At 32.1% G+C, this 18,879-nt stretch overlaps 2 protein-coding genes and 1 long non-coding RNA gene across 4 annotated transcripts; all 3 read left to right on the top strand.

Annotated features, from left to right (window-relative positions):
* Positions 1–777: 777 nt before the first annotated feature.
* LOC114387752 lies at positions 778–2,752 on the top strand. The gene is made up of 3 exons (XR_003661396.1): positions 778–1,064; positions 1,152–1,941; positions 2,508–2,752. It is a non-coding gene; the product is annotated as an uncharacterized LOC114387752 (long non-coding RNA).
* Positions 2,753–10,021: 7,269 nt separating this feature from the next.
* On the top strand, positions 10,022–12,493 carry LOC114388682 (IRK-interacting protein-like). Of its 2 annotated transcripts, none has more exons than XM_028349307.1 (2): positions 10,022–10,464; positions 10,745–12,493. In XM_028349307.1, the coding sequence occupies exons 1-2, from the start codon at positions 10,252–10,254 to the stop codon at positions 12,266–12,268; spliced, it is 1,737 nt and encodes a 578-aa protein (XP_028205108.1). In that variant the 5' UTR covers positions 10,022–10,251; the 3' UTR covers positions 12,269–12,493. The 2 variants fall into 2 exon arrangements, with proteins under 2 accessions (XP_028205108.1, XP_028205109.1); XM_028349308.1 differs by having other exon boundaries at positions 10,022–10,474.
* Positions 12,494–16,158: 3,665 nt separating this feature from the next.
* On the top strand, positions 16,159–17,953 carry LOC114388252 (UDP-glycosyltransferase 92A1). The gene has a single exon (XM_028348656.1). The coding sequence runs from the start codon at positions 16,318–16,320 to the stop codon at positions 17,770–17,772; it is 1,455 nt and encodes a 484-aa protein (XP_028204457.1). The 5' UTR covers positions 16,159–16,317; the 3' UTR covers positions 17,773–17,953.
* The last annotated feature ends 926 nt before the right edge of the window (positions 17,954–18,879 follow it).

Here is an 18,879-nt window from a genome sequence, read left to right as displayed (position 1 = left end):
TAAATGATGGAGGAGAATGTTCTCACACTTTAAATTTTTAATTTAAATTTATATTATATAAGTAAATATAAGAAAAAGTTAGCCCTACTGATCCCAGGTTATGAATCATCTGTCACTGAATAAAGACCTGTATATTTGTTATTAAAAGAGGGCAACCTATTTCATCTTTAAAGTAAAAAAAAATAAATTATTACATAGTATGAAATTTTTTTAAATATGATAATTATAATTTGTTATATTAGTAATTTATTTTTAAAGCTACTTTAAAAACATGATTTGCCATGTTATTTTTATATTTTAAAAAATATAGTATAAATTATATGATAAACTTATCAATATCATGCAAATTTAAATATTTTATTAATAAAAATATTATATTGTAATCTGTTAATATTTTTTTAAAAGTAAATCTGTTAATATTTTTATTTTTATCATATCCTATCTAATTAAATTCGATGACTATAATATTATTAAGTCTAGACTCTTGCAACAATCCTGGCCATCATCCAGGAATAGGTTCTTTATCTTCCACTAAGTTTAATGTGATGACTCTCTTTGATCTTGAAATAAAAGTTATCATGAGTGATTAGATTAAAGGGGTTAGTTTTCTCAGGGGTTGTTTGATTGTGTGGGAGAGAAAGATTAAAAAAAGAAATTGAGAAAAAATATTTAAATTAAAATAGAAAAAAAATATTAAACCCAACTATTTATTTTAAAATTTGTTCTTAAATAGTAATTTTTTCACTTCAAGCAAATAATCCCTTGTTTCCAAGCGGCAACACCCTCAAATTCAAATTCAGATTCAGGTTCAGGTTCAGGTTCTCTCTTCCTCTTCTCCACTGTTGAAACTTGGTCCCTAGCTGCCACAGCATGGGTCTTATCCCATCAAACCAAACCCATTACGACCTACTCTTCCTCCTCAAGCAATTTCGAGATTCAAGCGTTAGAACCACACACCACTGCCTTGGAGCTCTATCTCCGACCACAGTTGGCTTCCTTTTTCTGAAACCAACTCCAAGAATCTCATCCTCCACCAACAAAATCACACCAGAGCCACAACTTAGGTTTGGCCCCAACCTGCTACCGTCTATCTACATTTCCTTTCCTGTAATTGTTACCTTCTACTTCAATATTTTCACTTTTTTCATTAGGAAACATTATACCATAAACCCATTATTCTTATTCTTGCTGACTGAGAGACGGTAGAAGAAAAGGCCCTTCAAAATCCTTTCTGAATGCATTGATGCAACGTGGTAAATGCGGTGAGTATACCTAGTCTGTCATTTTGTAGCTGATAGATCTATGATTTATTCAATATATAGTTAGCTTTCTCTTGTCATGAATATTGACTTTAAGCTGCATATTTTAACAACTCTGATCTGTAGTTATTGACTGCCTAGAAATCTATGTTTCTACTGTCTGCACAATTGGTTTATATACTGTTATTGGAATTGATTGTTTACATGCTCACAATGTATATAATTTTCTTGCTTAAAATATGAAAATCGGATTATAATGTCTTGGTCAATTGAATTTAGTAAAAGCTAATTATCATGATTTTACATTTTTTTCTCTAACCAGAGAATCTACTTTCGTATTCTGAATCAATATAAGTGAGAGCTGATGCAACAGTGCTTCTTAAGCAGTTGAATTTTTCCTGGTTGTACTGTTTCTTAAATTAGCATAATGGCATTTTGCATACTTGTTAGTTGTATGCTTTCTAGAACACAACTTCAAAAGGAGATAATTTCATTTAAAGGGGACATTTTATGAAATGATTTAATTTTGATTCCTGAGAAATTAAATTAGCAAATCTATGGTGATTTTCATCAAGTACCCAAAGCAGTATGAAACGTGAAAGGAAAGAAAGACCTTGAGGCACAGCGAGAGAAACTAAAGTATGCGACTGTGGTTCGTGTCTTGGCTCACACCCAGGTACAGGTACGTTGTAAAGGTGAAGCATAAAGTATCTTATAGTCCATGTAACTTGCAAAATTGATATTGTGCTTTAACAAGTAATTGAAATGGTTTGTTGTAGCATTTGGTAAACCCCAAGAATTAATATCAAAAGAAGTCTTGGCTAAGAATAATGTTGACCAAAATCAGCACATCATTGAACTGTTGTCTAGATTCAAAGGCTTTTTTTTGGTGAATTACGTGTTTATTCATATGTTCTTTTTTTTTTGCACTTGTAAATTGTAGAAATTAATGTCTTAGTAAATAGGCAACAATGGTGCAAGTTATCTTAGTAGGAAGCAGTGGATGGTTCATCCCTTCGCACCTCTTTCTACCACACATTTGATGAAATAAGATATGCATGGAGATGCCACAGGTACATAGGGAATTAGACCCAGTCATCCTAGATGCATATAACATAGATATTGGCTTATGAAGATTGCCTTATCTATTTTAAGATTAAAGAAAAAAAGTCATTTGTATAGTTTTCCTCTTGATATATTTCCTATAGCTCCTATGTAATAGGTTCTAATCAAGCTTTCCGTTTGCAGGAAATGAAGATCCAAAGCAATTTTGAAATCAACTATTGAAGAATATTAATGGAGCTTTTAGACTAGGAATTTTTACACATCTAACGGGTGTAAATGAGGCTAATAAAATTGTTCATTGTAAAGATTTTTATAATAGCAAGATCTTTTTTTTTCTTAATCTTATTTAGGAGACAAAGATTCGTTTATAGTGAATGTTGGATTATTAATTTGGGTTGAATAAATTGTATTTGATTTTATTATTACAACACTTGATTACTTTTTTTAATAATAGTATTAGATTTTAGTATAGAGATTTTTTTATTTCATTCTAATTTATTTTTTAGATATTCAGAAATATGCACGAATAAAAAAACCTCAAACCACATTGATATCTACAAATCCTTCTAAATTTGTAAGGACAAGTTTTTTCATAAACATTAAGGAATCCAACAATTCCTATCTGTTTGTGATGGATTTTGTTTTTCACAAATTTGTAAAGGATGTATGATTTCTCACAGACATAGAAGAAAATATATATAAAATATTTCATTTATTATTGGAATATTTGTGATGAGTATATTTTTGTGATAGATTATAGATTTGTGTGATGCCAATTTTTGTGACGAAAATCATGTTAATTACAAATTCCTTTACATGTTTAGCGACGGAAATAATTCCTCATTAGTAATCATCTTTCTAGTAGTCTCCCATGCCGCTTTAATTGGGTGGATTTGCTAGTAGTTTGCTGTTGGTGTCATTATAGAGAACAAACAAGAGGGGGAAATGTAAACTTTTTGAGGATAATATAAATTTGAGCCATTGATTTTTAAGTAATAAATAGTACGATCTTGACCAATGTTTACGTGAACGAATCAATGAATTTAAAGACCAATGTTTACGTGAATGGATCAATGGATTTAAAGAGGCAACTTTAATTTTGTAGCGAGGGACTTTTCAGATGCACCTTAAGTTTGTTAGGCGGTTCTTTATTGAAATCTTGACTAAAATTATAATGGGTTGACCTTATAATAAATGGTCTCTTCAAACGTTATTTTTCTTTTTCTCATGAGTTCACAGGTCAAGTTGAAGGTACTCAATTTCAGTGAATTGTACAACAAATAAATATAAACAAATATCATATATACATTTTATAAAATTGAATTAAGCAACTTACATTAAATTTTGTATCATCTAAAATGATTTAATATACCATATCATTGAAATATTATATATACTTTTGAAAGGTATGAAGATAAAAACTCTTTGATTATCAAACTATTACTTCTCCCTCTATTCCATTATAATTATTATCTTAAATTGTTTTACAAAAAAATAATAAATAAATAAAAGAAAGTAATAATTTTATAAAATTAATCTTATATTATCATTAATTTATTTATAAATTTTGTTGTTTAACTTTAATATTATAAGATATATAAGTAAAAAGAAAAATAATGTTACATTCAAAAATAAAAATAATAATTATTTTTGAAATAATTTTTTTCTCTTATGACAATTATAATGAGATTGAGAGAGAATAATATTTTTCTTACATATATAAACAAGATAAAATATTACTATATAAAAAGTGATTGTGTTGAACAAAGGTTCTCCCTGTGAAACTCGTCAGTTTATAATATTTCTTATGTTAAAATAATATTTTTCACATTTTTCAAATAAAATAGTATAAACTTATTATTTAAATTAATTTAAATACACATGACAACTCCGTACAAAAAAAAAAAGATAAACTGTACCCAAAAAAATATGACAATTATATTCAACGATTAAAAATAAATAACATAAAAAATAATTATATCTAATACTTAATTAATTATAATTTAAAAATGACTTTAATTTGGATAACTCTTCTGAATTCAAAACCAGATTAATTAATTAAAATAAAACCACGATCGAAAATTCCCGACTTGTCCGGTCTTGTTCCTAGTTCCTAGATCTTACCTTCAACTAACCCATGTGAAGGTAAATTTGTTCCAAGAGTTTTATCGATTCAGCCACACGAATTTTGTTTTTCATGTTTGTTACATTCGATCAGACCATAGTACTCGATCATACGAGTAAAAGAAACAGTAGCAAAATGCATGGTGCATGTGTTTGAAGACATGCTGTACAACATGATCGAGTCATAACTAAGCAACACATATATGAGAAATTTAGAAGATAACAACTCAAGATGGGCGAAACAGTGATAATGAGGATTTGAATCTGGTTTTTCTGGAATAATGTAACCTTCCATAACAGGACAAAATCAAATCATTTAACGAGAAGGACAAGAGTACAAATATATATAACGTTAGTCTAGGTAGTAAACTAGTAACTACTACTCTAGTTTACATTACGTTTGCTACGGAATTTCGAAGATCGGATACATAAAAGGATAAATGTTTTAATGTTATCATTTTATACTAGACAAAAAGAACCATATGTGCTCGTACGGTTGGGTTGGCTTTTGTTTACTATTTCTTCAGTTTTTTTACTCAGAAAGAGACAGAAATTGGAATCATATGTTTCTTTCAAGCTAGGCTGTGACTGTGTGTGAAAACGAAAGAGAAGTATTGTTCACGCAGAGAGAGCTGGAATCAAGGTACATTTCCATGTTTAGTTTCCAAGGTAGGGCAATGGAACAAAGAATACTTTGCCTATGACTATTTTGTTGTAGTATGGTTCTAACTGCTACGTAGCCATTATTTACGAGCAGTGGCGGAGCTGGCAAAAAAAATTTGGAGGGGCCAAAATAACTAAAATATGATACATTTGTTTATATGTAATTATAATACATAAATTAAATGTAATGATTTTGAAAATATTGTCTCTTATAGGTAATTTTAAGTATTTAGGGATACTATTATTCAGATTTTAAGAAAATAACCATATTTTAATAAAATCAAACATATTTTGTAGATAAATTTGCAAGAAAATGAAAAAGAAAATCATAAAAGAATTTGCATGAAAAACACACAAGAAAAAATCGATATGCAAGAAAAAATTTCTGTCTTATTAAAAGCAAAAGCTTGAAATTGTAGTGTATTAACATAAAATTGTTATAACAAATAATAATAATAATAATAATAATAATAATAATAATAATAATAATAATAATAATAATGATAAATAAAATAACTAAAGACTACTTTCAATCAAAGTGTTGATATGTTTATTCAATGACTTGAATTATTAATAATTAAAAAATAAACAACTTTTAAGAAATTTAAGAATACTATAGAATTTTTTTTAGAATAACTTTTTTTTTAGGTTAGAACAACTTTGATATATAGATAATTTTTAATATACATAAACCTTAGCGTGACTTTAAGTATATTTTGGATTATTATGACATAGTATTTTTTTGTTGATAAACCTGTGTAGAATAGAAAATTTCAGTGGCAAGTAGTAAAAAGTTTGGGGGGACATGGCCCCCAGTGGCGCTGTGGGTCTGTGACAGGCAAGACTACCTTAGCGAACGGTCCCACATTTCCGTGCTTTTCTGTTTCAAACCCGAGAGAGGTTTCCTTTATATATATCTTAAGCTTCCCTCGTCCCAGCCATTCTCAAAGTGTTTAATTTCCTGTCCTAATTATTGAAGAAAATAGACTACTGAAAGCTACCTTCTGCCCATGAGTAAACCTTACGCCATCATTCATCCACCATATATGCCTTGATATTTGGTCCCATTATCCAAGGAAAATTAATATTAGAGACAGAAATCTATCTACATATAATATGTCTAGCTATTGAAGAGAAAATAGTCTATCACTTTGTTTGATTGAAGTGAAATGAGTGAAAATTTTGAGAGGAGACTAAGAATATATTTGAAAATTAATTTTTGAGGTAAAAATAATTTTGTAAAAGGATTAAAATCTTTATTTTTATTTTGTCTGTATTAGTTGAATATGCATTGAAATGCCTGTTGTAACAATTTCAATTATAAATTAAATATGTACTAAATTTTAGAGTATTTAATTGAGATGAATTAGATGGGTGAGAAATTAAAAAGTGATGTGTTTTACTTAAAAATAATTTTACTCTTAAATGATGAAAATTGAAAGGAAAATTAGATGACATGAAAAGTCTTCTTCAAAATCTAGTATTAAGGGCGTTATGACTATATATATATATGAAAGGAATGGAGAAAAACTCGCGATTAATGTGGAGGGGAAGATTTTTTATTATATAGTTCAAGAAAGACTTGTCTCATTTATTTACAAATGGAAGATAAAAAAAAGAGTCAATGTTTGTTGTTTTTTCACTTAAAACTTAATAAGAGGTCCATTTTAAAATTTAGTTCATTAACTTGCTACCTTAGTTAAGTATTTTTGCACTTGGGAATGACATGAAGGTGTGGAAATAGAGAAGGAGATTAAAATTTAGAGTGTTTATATATTAATTAGAATGATAATAGATTCGATATTTTAAGTAAGTTCTTGTGTTTGATTTATGTGGATATAAGAAATGTGATTGAGAAAAAAGAAATTTAACTAAAGATGGCTAATCAAATTTTTTGACAAAAATTGATTATCAACAAAATCGATAAATATTTTATACTTTTAACATGATTAAAAAAAAGAAGAGATTAAAATTTAGAGTGTTTTTAGTTTAGACACATTACATGAGTGAATTGCTTGTTTGTGAATGGTACCATTTGAAAGGAAAAATTGGAAGGAAACCAGGATGACTTGGTTGTTTGTGAATGTTACCATTAGAAAATGATTTTTTTTATTGTTATTTTTCTTAAATCAAGCATTATTATTTTCACTTCATTTCTTGCTTGTTTCTACTCATTCTACAATTTTCTATATTTCTTATTTTCATCCACCATACTTCTCATGTATTTCGTTAATTTTTACCAAACACATCATATATGTGTTTTGTATTGAAAAGTTTTAAAAAAATATTATTTATATAATTATTTATACAACACAATGTTTATCTTTTTATTACATCATATATCAGCTAGCAAACTTCATTAAAGAATAAAATGACTCATTCAATTGTAAACCCCTTTATAAACCCATCTTTCAATTCAATCAAAAATGAAAAGAAACTAATTAAAAAACTGAAAGCCTAATAAATTACTATTACACATGTGATATCTAGTAATTTTTCTTTTTGTTTAATACTTAACAAAAGTATTATTAAAAGTTTTGACAACATCGTCAAATATAAATAAAGATGTTTTATGCTATATTGTATGAATGCATTGATATGTCTAACCGTTGAGATTTCAACTGATTTCTCAATTTATCATCAATTAATGCACAAGCTTTTTTAGATTTACTATGCATTGATAAAGAATTTGGGAATTTGCCTGATTCAATTTTTTTTATCTTCATCCTCAAAATATAGGAGGTAATTGTGCAATGCTTTCTTATCTTTTTACTTGATTTTTTGTTTCTTTCCAAACAACAACGAATGTTGTGCGCTTAAAATGATAACTTCAATGACCTTGATTTTTTGGCATTCCGAAAATACCCCTTTGACTTAACTACTGTGTTCACTAACTTCATTTGATACTCTCTTTCAACTAAAATGACGTTTGCTGCTATTTATCTCAACACTTCATTTGCTAATCCTTTTACCAATAGTAAGATTTATTCAGACCCAATTTTAAGTATCGATAAATAGCTCCTTTGGTCCATAACACGCGTATCCTATGATTCGTTTGGTGGGAACAAAAATTATATTTGGTGGTTAGGAGAAGACTGAAGTTTTCCCAACTACTACATCAATTATAGTCAAAACCAAATACGTCTGTCTTCTAAAGGATAGCTAAACTACCTACTATGAGTTTTCTTTAGTGATCAAAGAAATTAAAATCCCAGAATATAATTCCGGCACCTACGTTAAATGCTATCAATTAAGCGAGAAAAGGCACTTTTTTCATGTGTTTGTTTGACAAATCTTGCTAACTGCCCTGGCTGGTTGGGCTTCTTAGGGATCTTAATTTCCACAATATAGTGTCATGTGCGAGAAAAAGTGAATGTCACAGTCACAACGAACTCCTCAATATTAAACAATTCTATTGTCCTACATGGAATTCCAATTCCAATTATATAAAAAGGATACTATACTCCAAGCATTAGAGAACGTTCTCCAATTTCAAAAATACCCTATGGGCACTTGTATTTATATACGGCATGACTAGGGCTTTAAGTAATTTTAATTTTTAAAAGATGCTACAAACCAATTGGTCCCCACTGTGGCATTCTGTCTTGTAGGATTCCTTGTCTGTAAGTTTTTGGATTGTTTTGGTTATTTTCCTTCCCCTTTCGGCCGAAAAACTGAACCCTTGCACGGCTCAATATTGTTTGTTTTTACATTTTGTGGTTGGACGATATTAACCTCAGCTACCCTAACATTGTCATTGGAGATTGATTAATTTGCCAAAGAAAATGTATGTAACCTCAAGATTTTAGTTTATATATCCTTCTAATGTAACATTACTTTCCCTATTGATGCATGTTAAAGGCTTTTAAATGGTCCAATTTGAGGCCAACAGCATGAATTTGATAAGTTGATAGTTGAAAATTCCCAGTAACCTTTGGTTCCACGGACAGGTTAAAGATTTATAAGCTTAATTTTCATGAAGGGTCACCACGATTGCATGGAAAAAACAAACAAGTTAGCCAGGCTTGTGTTTAACTGCGCATTAGGCATTTAATATACAAGAAGAATATTCTTTCCGGTTAAGGCCATTTAGTTTAATTAGTTTGTTCACCTACTTCTCACCACTATATTAGGGTAAGGGATGTATTTGATGGCCTTTTGAACACAGTTCTAGTAGGCAACATACTAAGGTCATGATTACACACGAAATGTAAATGAGTACTAAAGCAACATCTCGTTGACAATGTCCTCAAATTGAAAGCTGAATATTACTTCACCATAGGTATGATAGGGGAACATATCCCATGTTGCTTATAAAGCAATACCACCTAATTCCGCTTTCTGGTAATTTTCCTAACGTGTGGGCATTTTGGTAAACTGGGTTCACACTGCTGGGATGCACAGGATCAAAAGTATAATCTTTGGTGTAGATCAATACCAAGTAAATAACTTTTCATGTGATAAATCAAAATGACTGAAATCAAACAATGAAAATTATCTGTGTTTGAGGTATGTATTCTGAATTTCTCACATCATTTTTTATAAAACACAAAAACTATAATTAGTAACTTTCAGCTTAATGTAAATCCAATACTTCTTAACCATGGACATCAAACCAAACACGTACTTTATAAATATGAGATGATGTATATAAAGTGTATAAGCAGAATTATTTAAGAGAAATCAATCTCCTAGATGAGTTTTAGTATTTTGAGGTACTAGACTTTTAACTCTCAATCGAAAATACATATTTTTTTTCTTAAAAAAGAAAACAGAATAATTTCACTGGGTTAAAAACTTAAAATTACTTCTGTCAAGTCTCATGTACCAAAAAAGAAAATTACTCTTATCTCTCCCTTTTCTTCACATGTGCTCAAGCCATTAGTTTCCCTATAAGAACAGAGACAAGGCTCATTTCATTGGGTTTGAGACGTGACCTGTTGTATCCCTCATTCCATTTTCTGGTTCTCCACAAGATCTCATTCTTACCATAGATATAATAATAGCCATCAAGCCAAATCCAGCCGTTGGATTGCCACCACTTGAAAACCCATTTTGTTCTTTTCCGATTGTCAATAAAAGTTCCAAGCATATCAATATTATCTTCTCGGCATTTACATTACATGCTCCACTTTGTTTCATGGCTGCAACTGCAACCGCAAAAACCAACAATGACAACAACCCTGAGATAACAAGGGAGGAAATCCAAACTGCCATAGCCAAAGCAGTGGAATTAAGGGCCCTTCATACTGCATTAACACAAGGAAGTAGTCCAGGCACAAACAATGCTAGATTTCCGTCACCTTCCCCGGCTTCTCACTTCTCTGCCCAAGACTACCCTGTTTTCACACCAGTAAGAATATGTAATTTTACTTTTTTTTTTTGTCATTCAACTTTCCTGACCGTGCATGAAGTATTGAAATGAAACATAAAGCATGAATTGAGTTTGACTTTTTTCCTTAGGACTTTTGCTTATCATGGAACTTTAAAAAATTGTAACTCAAGTACTTAACTTTTTAGGGCTTTTGCTTTTATCTTGGTTTTTTTTTTTTTTTTTTCGTTTTAGAGGCATAGATCATGTGTGCTTTTTATGTTTGAACAATTAGTCTCTAAATGAGAGAATCATTTGGCAGAGTTATGAAGATGAGGCACACCAGAACCCAACAAGGAGCAGAACAATATCAGAAAGCTGGGATGAGAATGGGGTAGAAGGAAGGAACAGCATGGCCCCCTCAGATTACAAGGAGAAATTAAATTCAAGAAAGGAACTACCTTTTGGATTTGGCAACCTTGACACTCACATGTGTCCTGCTGATGATAGCAAATCTGTGACTGGTTCTTGTGCAAATCACATTACTTTTCTCCAAACATCGCCGGCGGCAGTGGCGAATGACTACTTCAAATCCAGGAGGAGAAACAGTCTGGGGGATTTGAAGCCCTTATCTTCCTGCAATAGATGCAACCCTGCTGTCATAACTAGTGAATATGAGAGCACTAGGAACAACAAGAGCTCCAACATTGTTGTCCCCCTCACAGACTCTCATGTCTCTTTTCAAACCCAACCAAAAAGTAAAGGGGTGATTTCATGGCTGTTCCCTAGGTTCAAGAAGAAGCATAAGAATGTGAGTTCCCCAAGCAGAACAGAATCTGAGGAAGTCTCCCAGGTTCTCAAGGACATGGGGATAGTGTCAGTTGAGGCACTGAAGAGGGAACTGATGGAGGCAAATGAGAGTAGAGATACTGCCTTGATGGAAGTTTCTGAGATGAGATCTTCACTTGGAGAACTGAAACAAAAGTTGGAGTACTTGGAGAGTTACTGTGAAGAGTTGAAGAAAGCTTTGAGGCAAGCAATGCTCACCAAAGAAACCACATTTTCAGAAAAGCTCAATAACCCTCCCCAGAGAGGAACACCCTTTGATGGGAATGGGGAAAATTTGATGCCTGTGAGTGAGGATGTTATGGTAGAGGGCTTCTTGCAGATAGTGTCAGAATCAAGGTTATCAGTGAAGCAATTCTGCAAGACCCTTATATGCCAGATAGAGGAAACTGATCATCCTTTGATGGACAACTTGAACTTGCTCCTCCAACCATATAGGCTCTCCTTGAATTCCAAATACTCAAAGGCTGTTCTATACCATTTTGAAGCCTTCATAAACCAGTCCTTCTACCAAGACTTTGAGAATAGTGTGTTCCAAAAGAATGGCTGCACAAAATTCTTGGACCCTCGGCAGGATCGCCAAGCGCAATTCTCATCGTTTGTTGCACTTAGGAATTTGAGCTGGAACGAGGTTCTCAGAAAGGGTACTAAGTATTACAGTGAAGAGTTTAGCAAGTTCTGCGACCAGAAAATGAGTTGCATCATCACTACACTGAATTGGACTAGGCCTTGGCCTGAGCAACTCCTTCAGGCTTTCTTTGTGGCAGCAAAGTGCATATGGTTGCTTCATTTGCTGGCCTTTTCTTTCAACCCTCCATTGGGAATTTTAAGAGTGGAAGAGAATAGAAACTTTGATCCTCACTACATGGAAGATTTGGTTACTGATAGACACAGGTCACAAGGTCCAAGCCGAGTCAAGATCATGGTGGTGCCAGGGTTCTATGTTCAGGATAGGATCTTGAGGTGTAGAGTTATTTGCAGGCACAAATCCCCACCATAAAGTAAAATGGAACTTGGAAATTGGTTTAATTTCACTGTCCATTTTATTTAGATTCTCTCTTCTTTTTAAGTTTGTAACTATCCAAATGTATGCGGTAATAATGTATAATCGCTCAAATTGGTTACATCTTTTACTAACTAGATCTTGGATGCTTGATAATGAGCAGGTTGCGTTTGTGTATTACGGATAAAATTATGAATAAGAGTGGCTAATAATTAAATTGCATATTACCGTGTTAGAATAATTAATTATCAGTTAGTTGGGTAGATACATTAAACATGATGGATGAATTATTGTAAATTTTCTGACACTAACTTCAATTCTTATAATTTAAAAAAAAAAAATCTGTTATCAAAAAAAGAAAAATTGATATGACCAAATTGCATATGAGGATAGTCAATCTAAGTAACAGGACGAAAACCCATACTACCCAAATAAATGGCCGAATGTATTATGTTGGCTACTTTGAGATAAATTTCTGGTTGTTCATGTGTAGTTTGAACATGATATTATTATTTTAAATTCAATAAGTCTTGTGTCCTGGGTAACAAGGACACAATTATACTGGCAAACAAAAAACATTATCAATACGAGTTAAATTACTGTAAAACAAATTTGAATTCTCTCTAATTGTGAATTAACTAGGCAAGATATTCTTTTAAGAGGAGGTTAGAGGGAAGAGCTTTGAGAGATCAAGCATAAAGATTTAGTGGCTAAAAGTGAATTGGTGATGAACCAAACAGATAAAGGGATAGTGATGACTGATGAAGAAGAAAGCTGCTAACATCGAGATATGATAAGGAATATCATAAAGGATGGAAGATTCTTTAAAGGGGTCACCAATTAGGGCCATGGATGAGTTCTTCATTTGGACAACTCTAAGTAAAAGTTAACCAGTATTTGTTGGTTTAAATGGCCAGAAATTTGGTTGTATATATTGAATTTTATTAATTTAACTATGTTGATATTAATTCGAAGATTGTGTATATCAAATTTTAAATAAATTGAACATTTGCAGTTGTTCTTAACCGGAGTTGAACATTTGCAGTTATTTAAACTTATAGTTAATATTTACTTGAAAATTATATTATACGTCACATTGAATTCATTTTAATAAAGTATAAGCTAGATTTAAAAATTTATAAAAATTAAAAACATTAACTTGATTTATTCATTGAGAATTTTTAATTCAACAATTGAAATGATAAAACTTAATATATACAAAAATTACTCATAAAATAACTTGATCTATGCATCTGCCAAAAAATTGTAATGATTGAATAAGTACTTGCGAATTCAGATTTAATTATCACATTAAGTGTTGAGAAATTTTATTTTATTTTATAGATCTACCTCAATCTTATTAAATTAGTTGAAACTTTGTTACATGATTTTCCCATACTAAATACTTATTTGTTTTAAAATTAAGTATAGTTGATTTTGATAAATTTGATTTTAAACTATTAAACATAATTGAGAAATGAGTCTAAATTAATTTCAATGACAAAACTTGCTTTTGAACATATACACAACCACAAGAGGGATTAATTATGAAAGCAAAATAAACTCACACTAAATACAGTCAAAATAAACCTTATTTTAATTCAACCTGCATATCAGAACTAAAAGTTGATACACTTGATTAAACAAAATGACCTTATGTCAGTTATTCATACACGTGATGATTTATTCCATTTAATATTACTCGTTATATTATATTTAAAAAAACAAAATAATAATATTTATTATTAGTTCAACTATAATTATATTATGAAATCTTAAATCAGTGGTTTTATTATTTGAATAATCAGCCCAGTTTTAAAAACCTTATAAATTATACTTCAAATTAATAAAAATATTCTTTTTGTTGGTAAATTAAAATAAAATTAGTTTTTTGGTCTAAAAGTAATTTTATTTGATGCTAGGTCATAAACTTTGGGTTAGTATTTCATAGCCGAGCATTTGTTCTTGTACATCCACTATTTAGGGTGAAAAATAAAAAACACCCTTACATATAACGTATATGGATTGTCAATTCATAATACCATGGACCTTCGCGACAAGGTTGGTGGCAACAAAGAACGGGCACGCATGAGGGGGAGGTGCTCTGCGGTGAGGTTGGAGCGAAGGGACCTTGCACGATGATGAAGGAGGAGCAAAGGGACCTCGTGTGACGATGAAGGGGTGGCGGTGACCTCACGTGACGATGAAGGAGCTGGCGATGACCTCAACAGCCTTGCGTGACTTCGACGCGACGATGTCGCTGGGCGAGACCAGAGGCAGGGTGATGGCCATGAAGGAGGTGGCGATGCTATAGTGCGTCGAAGGTTGGAGCAAAGGGCAGCGGTGATGATAGTGCTACGGTGTGGCGGAGGTGGCATAGCGGAGTTGGTGAGGAGGAGGTGGGGAAGGTAATGACCTTACGGATTCATCGTTATGGATTGCGAATCCGTATGAAGGATTCATACAAATTCATCGTTACATATTGCGAATCCGTACGAAGGATTCATATGGATTGACAATCCGTGTGTTTTTTAAAAGGAGTAATTTTGAAAAAATGAAAAAATTGTTGGGTGTACAAAAAAATCATTGGGTGCGTAAAGTAATTCCCGTGACATTAACATAGGCTTCGTAGTCAGTTAGGAATGGGCTTACCGGCTTAGAATGGAATATGTACGTGTGCAAGGTTGGGTTCTTGACGACATACAGAAGTTTTTAATTAATTGTGGTCTGCATAAAATAATTAATCGTCCTATGAATAAAAAAAATATACGTGTCAATTATTCAACATTGTAATAAAAAGATAATAATATCATATCATTTTAATCTAAATCAATGTAAAATAAGAATATTATAAATATGATGAAAATTTATTATAGCAACAAAATTCTTATTTTATCATTTCTAATTTTTAAAACTGTAAAGTTACATTTAATTAATCATCTTGAAAACAAGATTATGCATAACCATTAAATATTTAACATAACAGTAAAAGGAAGGGAGAACAAATATTCTTAAAAATGAAAATCATATTTAATTATTAATTTAAAAACAATCCATCAAACTTTTGTAAAGAAACACAATCAAATTATTTATTTTTATTCAAATATATTATATTAGAATTGGAGACATAAGGATAAAAAAGACTTAAATAAAAATATAGTAATATATTACGAATACATTAAATTTACAAATCCTCTTTTTTTTAAAAAAAAAAAAATTCAATGGTGGTGGTGGTAGCGCATGTGTTTCAAAACTATAAACAAAATTTACAAATCTTTTACTTTTGTTTTAAAAAGAAATGGTATAATATTTTAAAAATGAGTTTAAAAAAATTTAACTCTATTCTTATCAAACACAATTTATTTTAAAAACCAAAAATTAAAATATCTCAATTACTTCAAATGGGTGCTTAAGTTTGTTAAAATATAAGTTTACATAGTGTGATTTATGTTTGATGAAATGAATCTTATTTGAACAATACTAATAAAAAATACTTGTTTTCCTGTAATAAAATATACTTTTAAGTGTGTAATTAATTACTAAAGTTTATAATGTAATATTAAATATATAATATATTGTTGAAAATAATTAATAAATCATAAATAATTAATAATTAAGTTAAATACAAAGATAATTCATTAATAATTAAGTTTTAAATACTCCAAATTTAAAATAGACAAAAAAAAATTAACATACTTTTGGTTCAAATTCAATGTATGTTTGAAAGAAAATTGATGATTTTACGTGATAATTTAATTAGTCTTGAAACACAAACCACAACAAAAAGAATAAATTTTTTATTTAAGTATTGTCACAAACTTCAATCCTTTATATAAATTATAAGTTACATTAAAACTTCCCGTTTCGACCAAAAGAGTATAATAAGTGGGAATCAAACCAAATTCTCTCCCACATTTTGAACACAACATCATGTGTTGCTAACTAGGTTATACATGAGGTGTGTGTAAATAATTATTAACGTAAGCGTGTGGAAAAAACCTAATAAAGGCGACACCAGCTGGGGAAGGGTCTGACATTGGCAAGCAATGGCAGAAACAGAAGGAAAACAAGAGGCAGTGTTGTTCCCTTTCATGGCCCAAGGCCACATAATCCCGTTCTTAGCATTAGCACTTGAATTAGAACAGAGAAAAAAGTACAGCATCACCATACTCAACACTTCCCTAAACATCAAAAAACTAAGATCCTCTATCCCACCAGACTCCACCATCTCCCTCGTCGAAATCCCCTTCACTCCCTCCGACCACGGCCTCCCTCCCAACACGGAGAACACCGACTCCATCCCCTACCACCTCGTCATTCGCCTCATCCAAGCCTCCACCACCCTCCAACCAGCCTTCAAAACCCTCATCCAAAACATCCTCTTCCAAAACCAAAAACATCAACTTTTAATCATCTCCGACATCTTCTTCGGCTGGACCGCCACCGTCGCCAAGGAACTCGGCGTCTTCCACGTCGTCTTCAGCGGCACCTCCGGCTTCGGCCTCGCCTGCTACTACTCCCTCTGGCACAATCTCCCCCACCGCCGCGTCAACTCCGACGAGTTCTCCTTACCGGATTTCCCCGAAGCGCGTGTCATTCACCGCACGCAGTTACCCAATAACATTTCCGAAGCAGATGGCTCCGACCCGTGGTCTGTGTTTCAAAAAAGTAATCTTTCCCAATGGGTCAACTCGGACGGGATTTTGTTCAACACCGTCGAAGAGTTCGATTCCGTTGGGCTGGGCTACTTTAAGAGAAAACTGGGCCGGCCCGTATGGCCCATCGGCCCAGTGCTGTTCTCCTCCGGCTCCGGCTCCGGCTCGCGCGGGAAAGGCGGCGGGATCAACCCGAATCTCTGCACCGAATGGCTCAACACGAAACCCTCGAAATCGGTGCTGTTCGTGTGCTTCGGATCGATGAACACGATCTCCGCTTCGCAGATGATGGAATTGGGGAAGGCGTTGGAGCGGTGCGGGAAGAATTTCGTTTGGGTTGTGAGGCCTCCGATTGGTTTTGACATAAATTCGGAGTTCAGAGAGGGAGAATGGTTACCTGAAGGGTTTGTTGAAAGGGTTAAAGAATCGGGGAAGGGTTTGGTTGTTCACGATTGGGCGCCTCAGGTGGAGATTCTGTCGCATTTTGCTGTGTCTGCGTTTCTGAGTCACTGCGGGTGGAACTCGGTGCTGGAATCGCTGAGTCAGGGGGTGCCGATTCTGGGGTGGCCAATGGCGGCGGAGCAGTTTTATAATTGTAAGTTGTTGGAGGAAGAGGTTGGGGTTTGTGTGGAGGTTGCAAGAGGGAAAAGCTCTGAGGTGAAATACGAAGATATAGTGGCAAAAATTGAATTGGTGATGGACGAGACCGAGAAAGGGGTTGCGATGGGGAAGAAAGCTGGGGATGTTAGAGATATGATTAGGGATGCGGTGAAGGATGAAGATGGGTTTAAGGGGTCTTCTGTTAGGGCAATGGATGAGTTCTTATCTGCTGCTTTTGAGTCCTGAAAGAAACTAGTTTTATTGTTTTGGTATTTTAATAACAGAACAGAAAGCAAGATTTTCTGGCCATTGAGCATTGATTCTGAGTGATATCTGTGAGTGTGATTGTATAGAGTGATTGAGTATTGAGGACTGCAGTTCTAGTAAACTCTGACGGTTAATAAATCCATTTGCTTCACCAACAAAACTGTAAATGTTTTTTTGCATGCGGTTTTAGTACTTTTTTTCTGATGAATGTGTTGTGATTTTAGTACTATGGTGTTTGGAACTTATTCTTAAAGAACGCAGTTAGTGGCAGTGGGATCCTAGTGAGAGAAAAACCTCTTGGATGCTAGTTACTACCTGCTAGGCCAATGGGATCCTCATCCTTCATTCTCTCTTGCCATTCAAATGTAGTAGTGGCACGCTTCTGGGATATTGTAATTGTTATGCAGTGTCACTCTAAAGTTGTTCAGGTTGTTTAACCAGTCACAATTCACAAAATGTGTCATTTTTAGTTAAGATTATCTTCAAATTTTTTAAACATGCCACCTTCTGTGATTGGTTGACACTTGGCATTGCACATCAATTAAGTGTTAATTTGTTTATACTTAAAGTAGTTTTAAAATAAGTATTTATTTAATAAATAGATAGAATTTGTTTTTCAAAATAAATAAAAATTACTTTTTTAAAGTAAAAATAATTTAGATAAATACTTAAACAAATAGAAAATTACTTATTGCATTAAAATAAGTATTTTTTAACAAATAAATTTAAACAAAAGGTCCTAAATCCTAAAAAATTACGTGTTTAAATTTAATATTAAATAAAATATATGATTTAATGAATTACCTTTTTAAATAATATTTTTTTCATTTGCTATCTTTTAATATATTGAATTTATTGAAGATTTTTTTAATTTTTATAGGAAAAATAGAATTTTACTATAAACATTAGTTCGTTCGTGTAAATTAATTAATACGGAAATTTCATAGAAAAATTCTCGAGGGTCAATATTTTTGTGTGAAAGTACATTAATGTCTATATTAACAGGGAAGAATAAGAATAAGAATGTATTATAATTTTAATAATTTAGTTTGTGATTTATTCTTTATTTTTTTATTATAAATCTAC

Source organism: Glycine soja, chromosome 15 (assembly GCF_004193775.1).
Source record: "Glycine soja cultivar W05 chromosome 15, ASM419377v2, whole genome shotgun sequence".
NCBI lineage: Eukaryota > Viridiplantae > Streptophyta > Magnoliopsida > Fabales > Fabaceae > Glycine > Glycine soja.
Note: the sequence above shows the minus strand (reverse complement) of the source record. Positions and strands in the feature narration are given on the sequence as shown.

Bases quoted from the DNA above. Each gene is read 5' to 3' on its own strand.
- LOC114388252 (XM_028348656.1), top strand. From the start codon at position 16,318: ATGGCAGAAACAGAAGGAAAACAAGAGGCAGTGTTGTTCCCTTTCATG.
- LOC114388682 (XM_028349307.1), top strand. From the start codon at position 10,252: ATGGCTGCAACTGCAACCGCAAAAACCAACAATGACAACAACCCTGAG. The intron at 10,465-10,744 runs GTAAGAATATGT...ATCATTTGGCAG, and splicing joins ACTACCCTGTTTTCACACCA to AGTTATGAAGATGAGGCACA.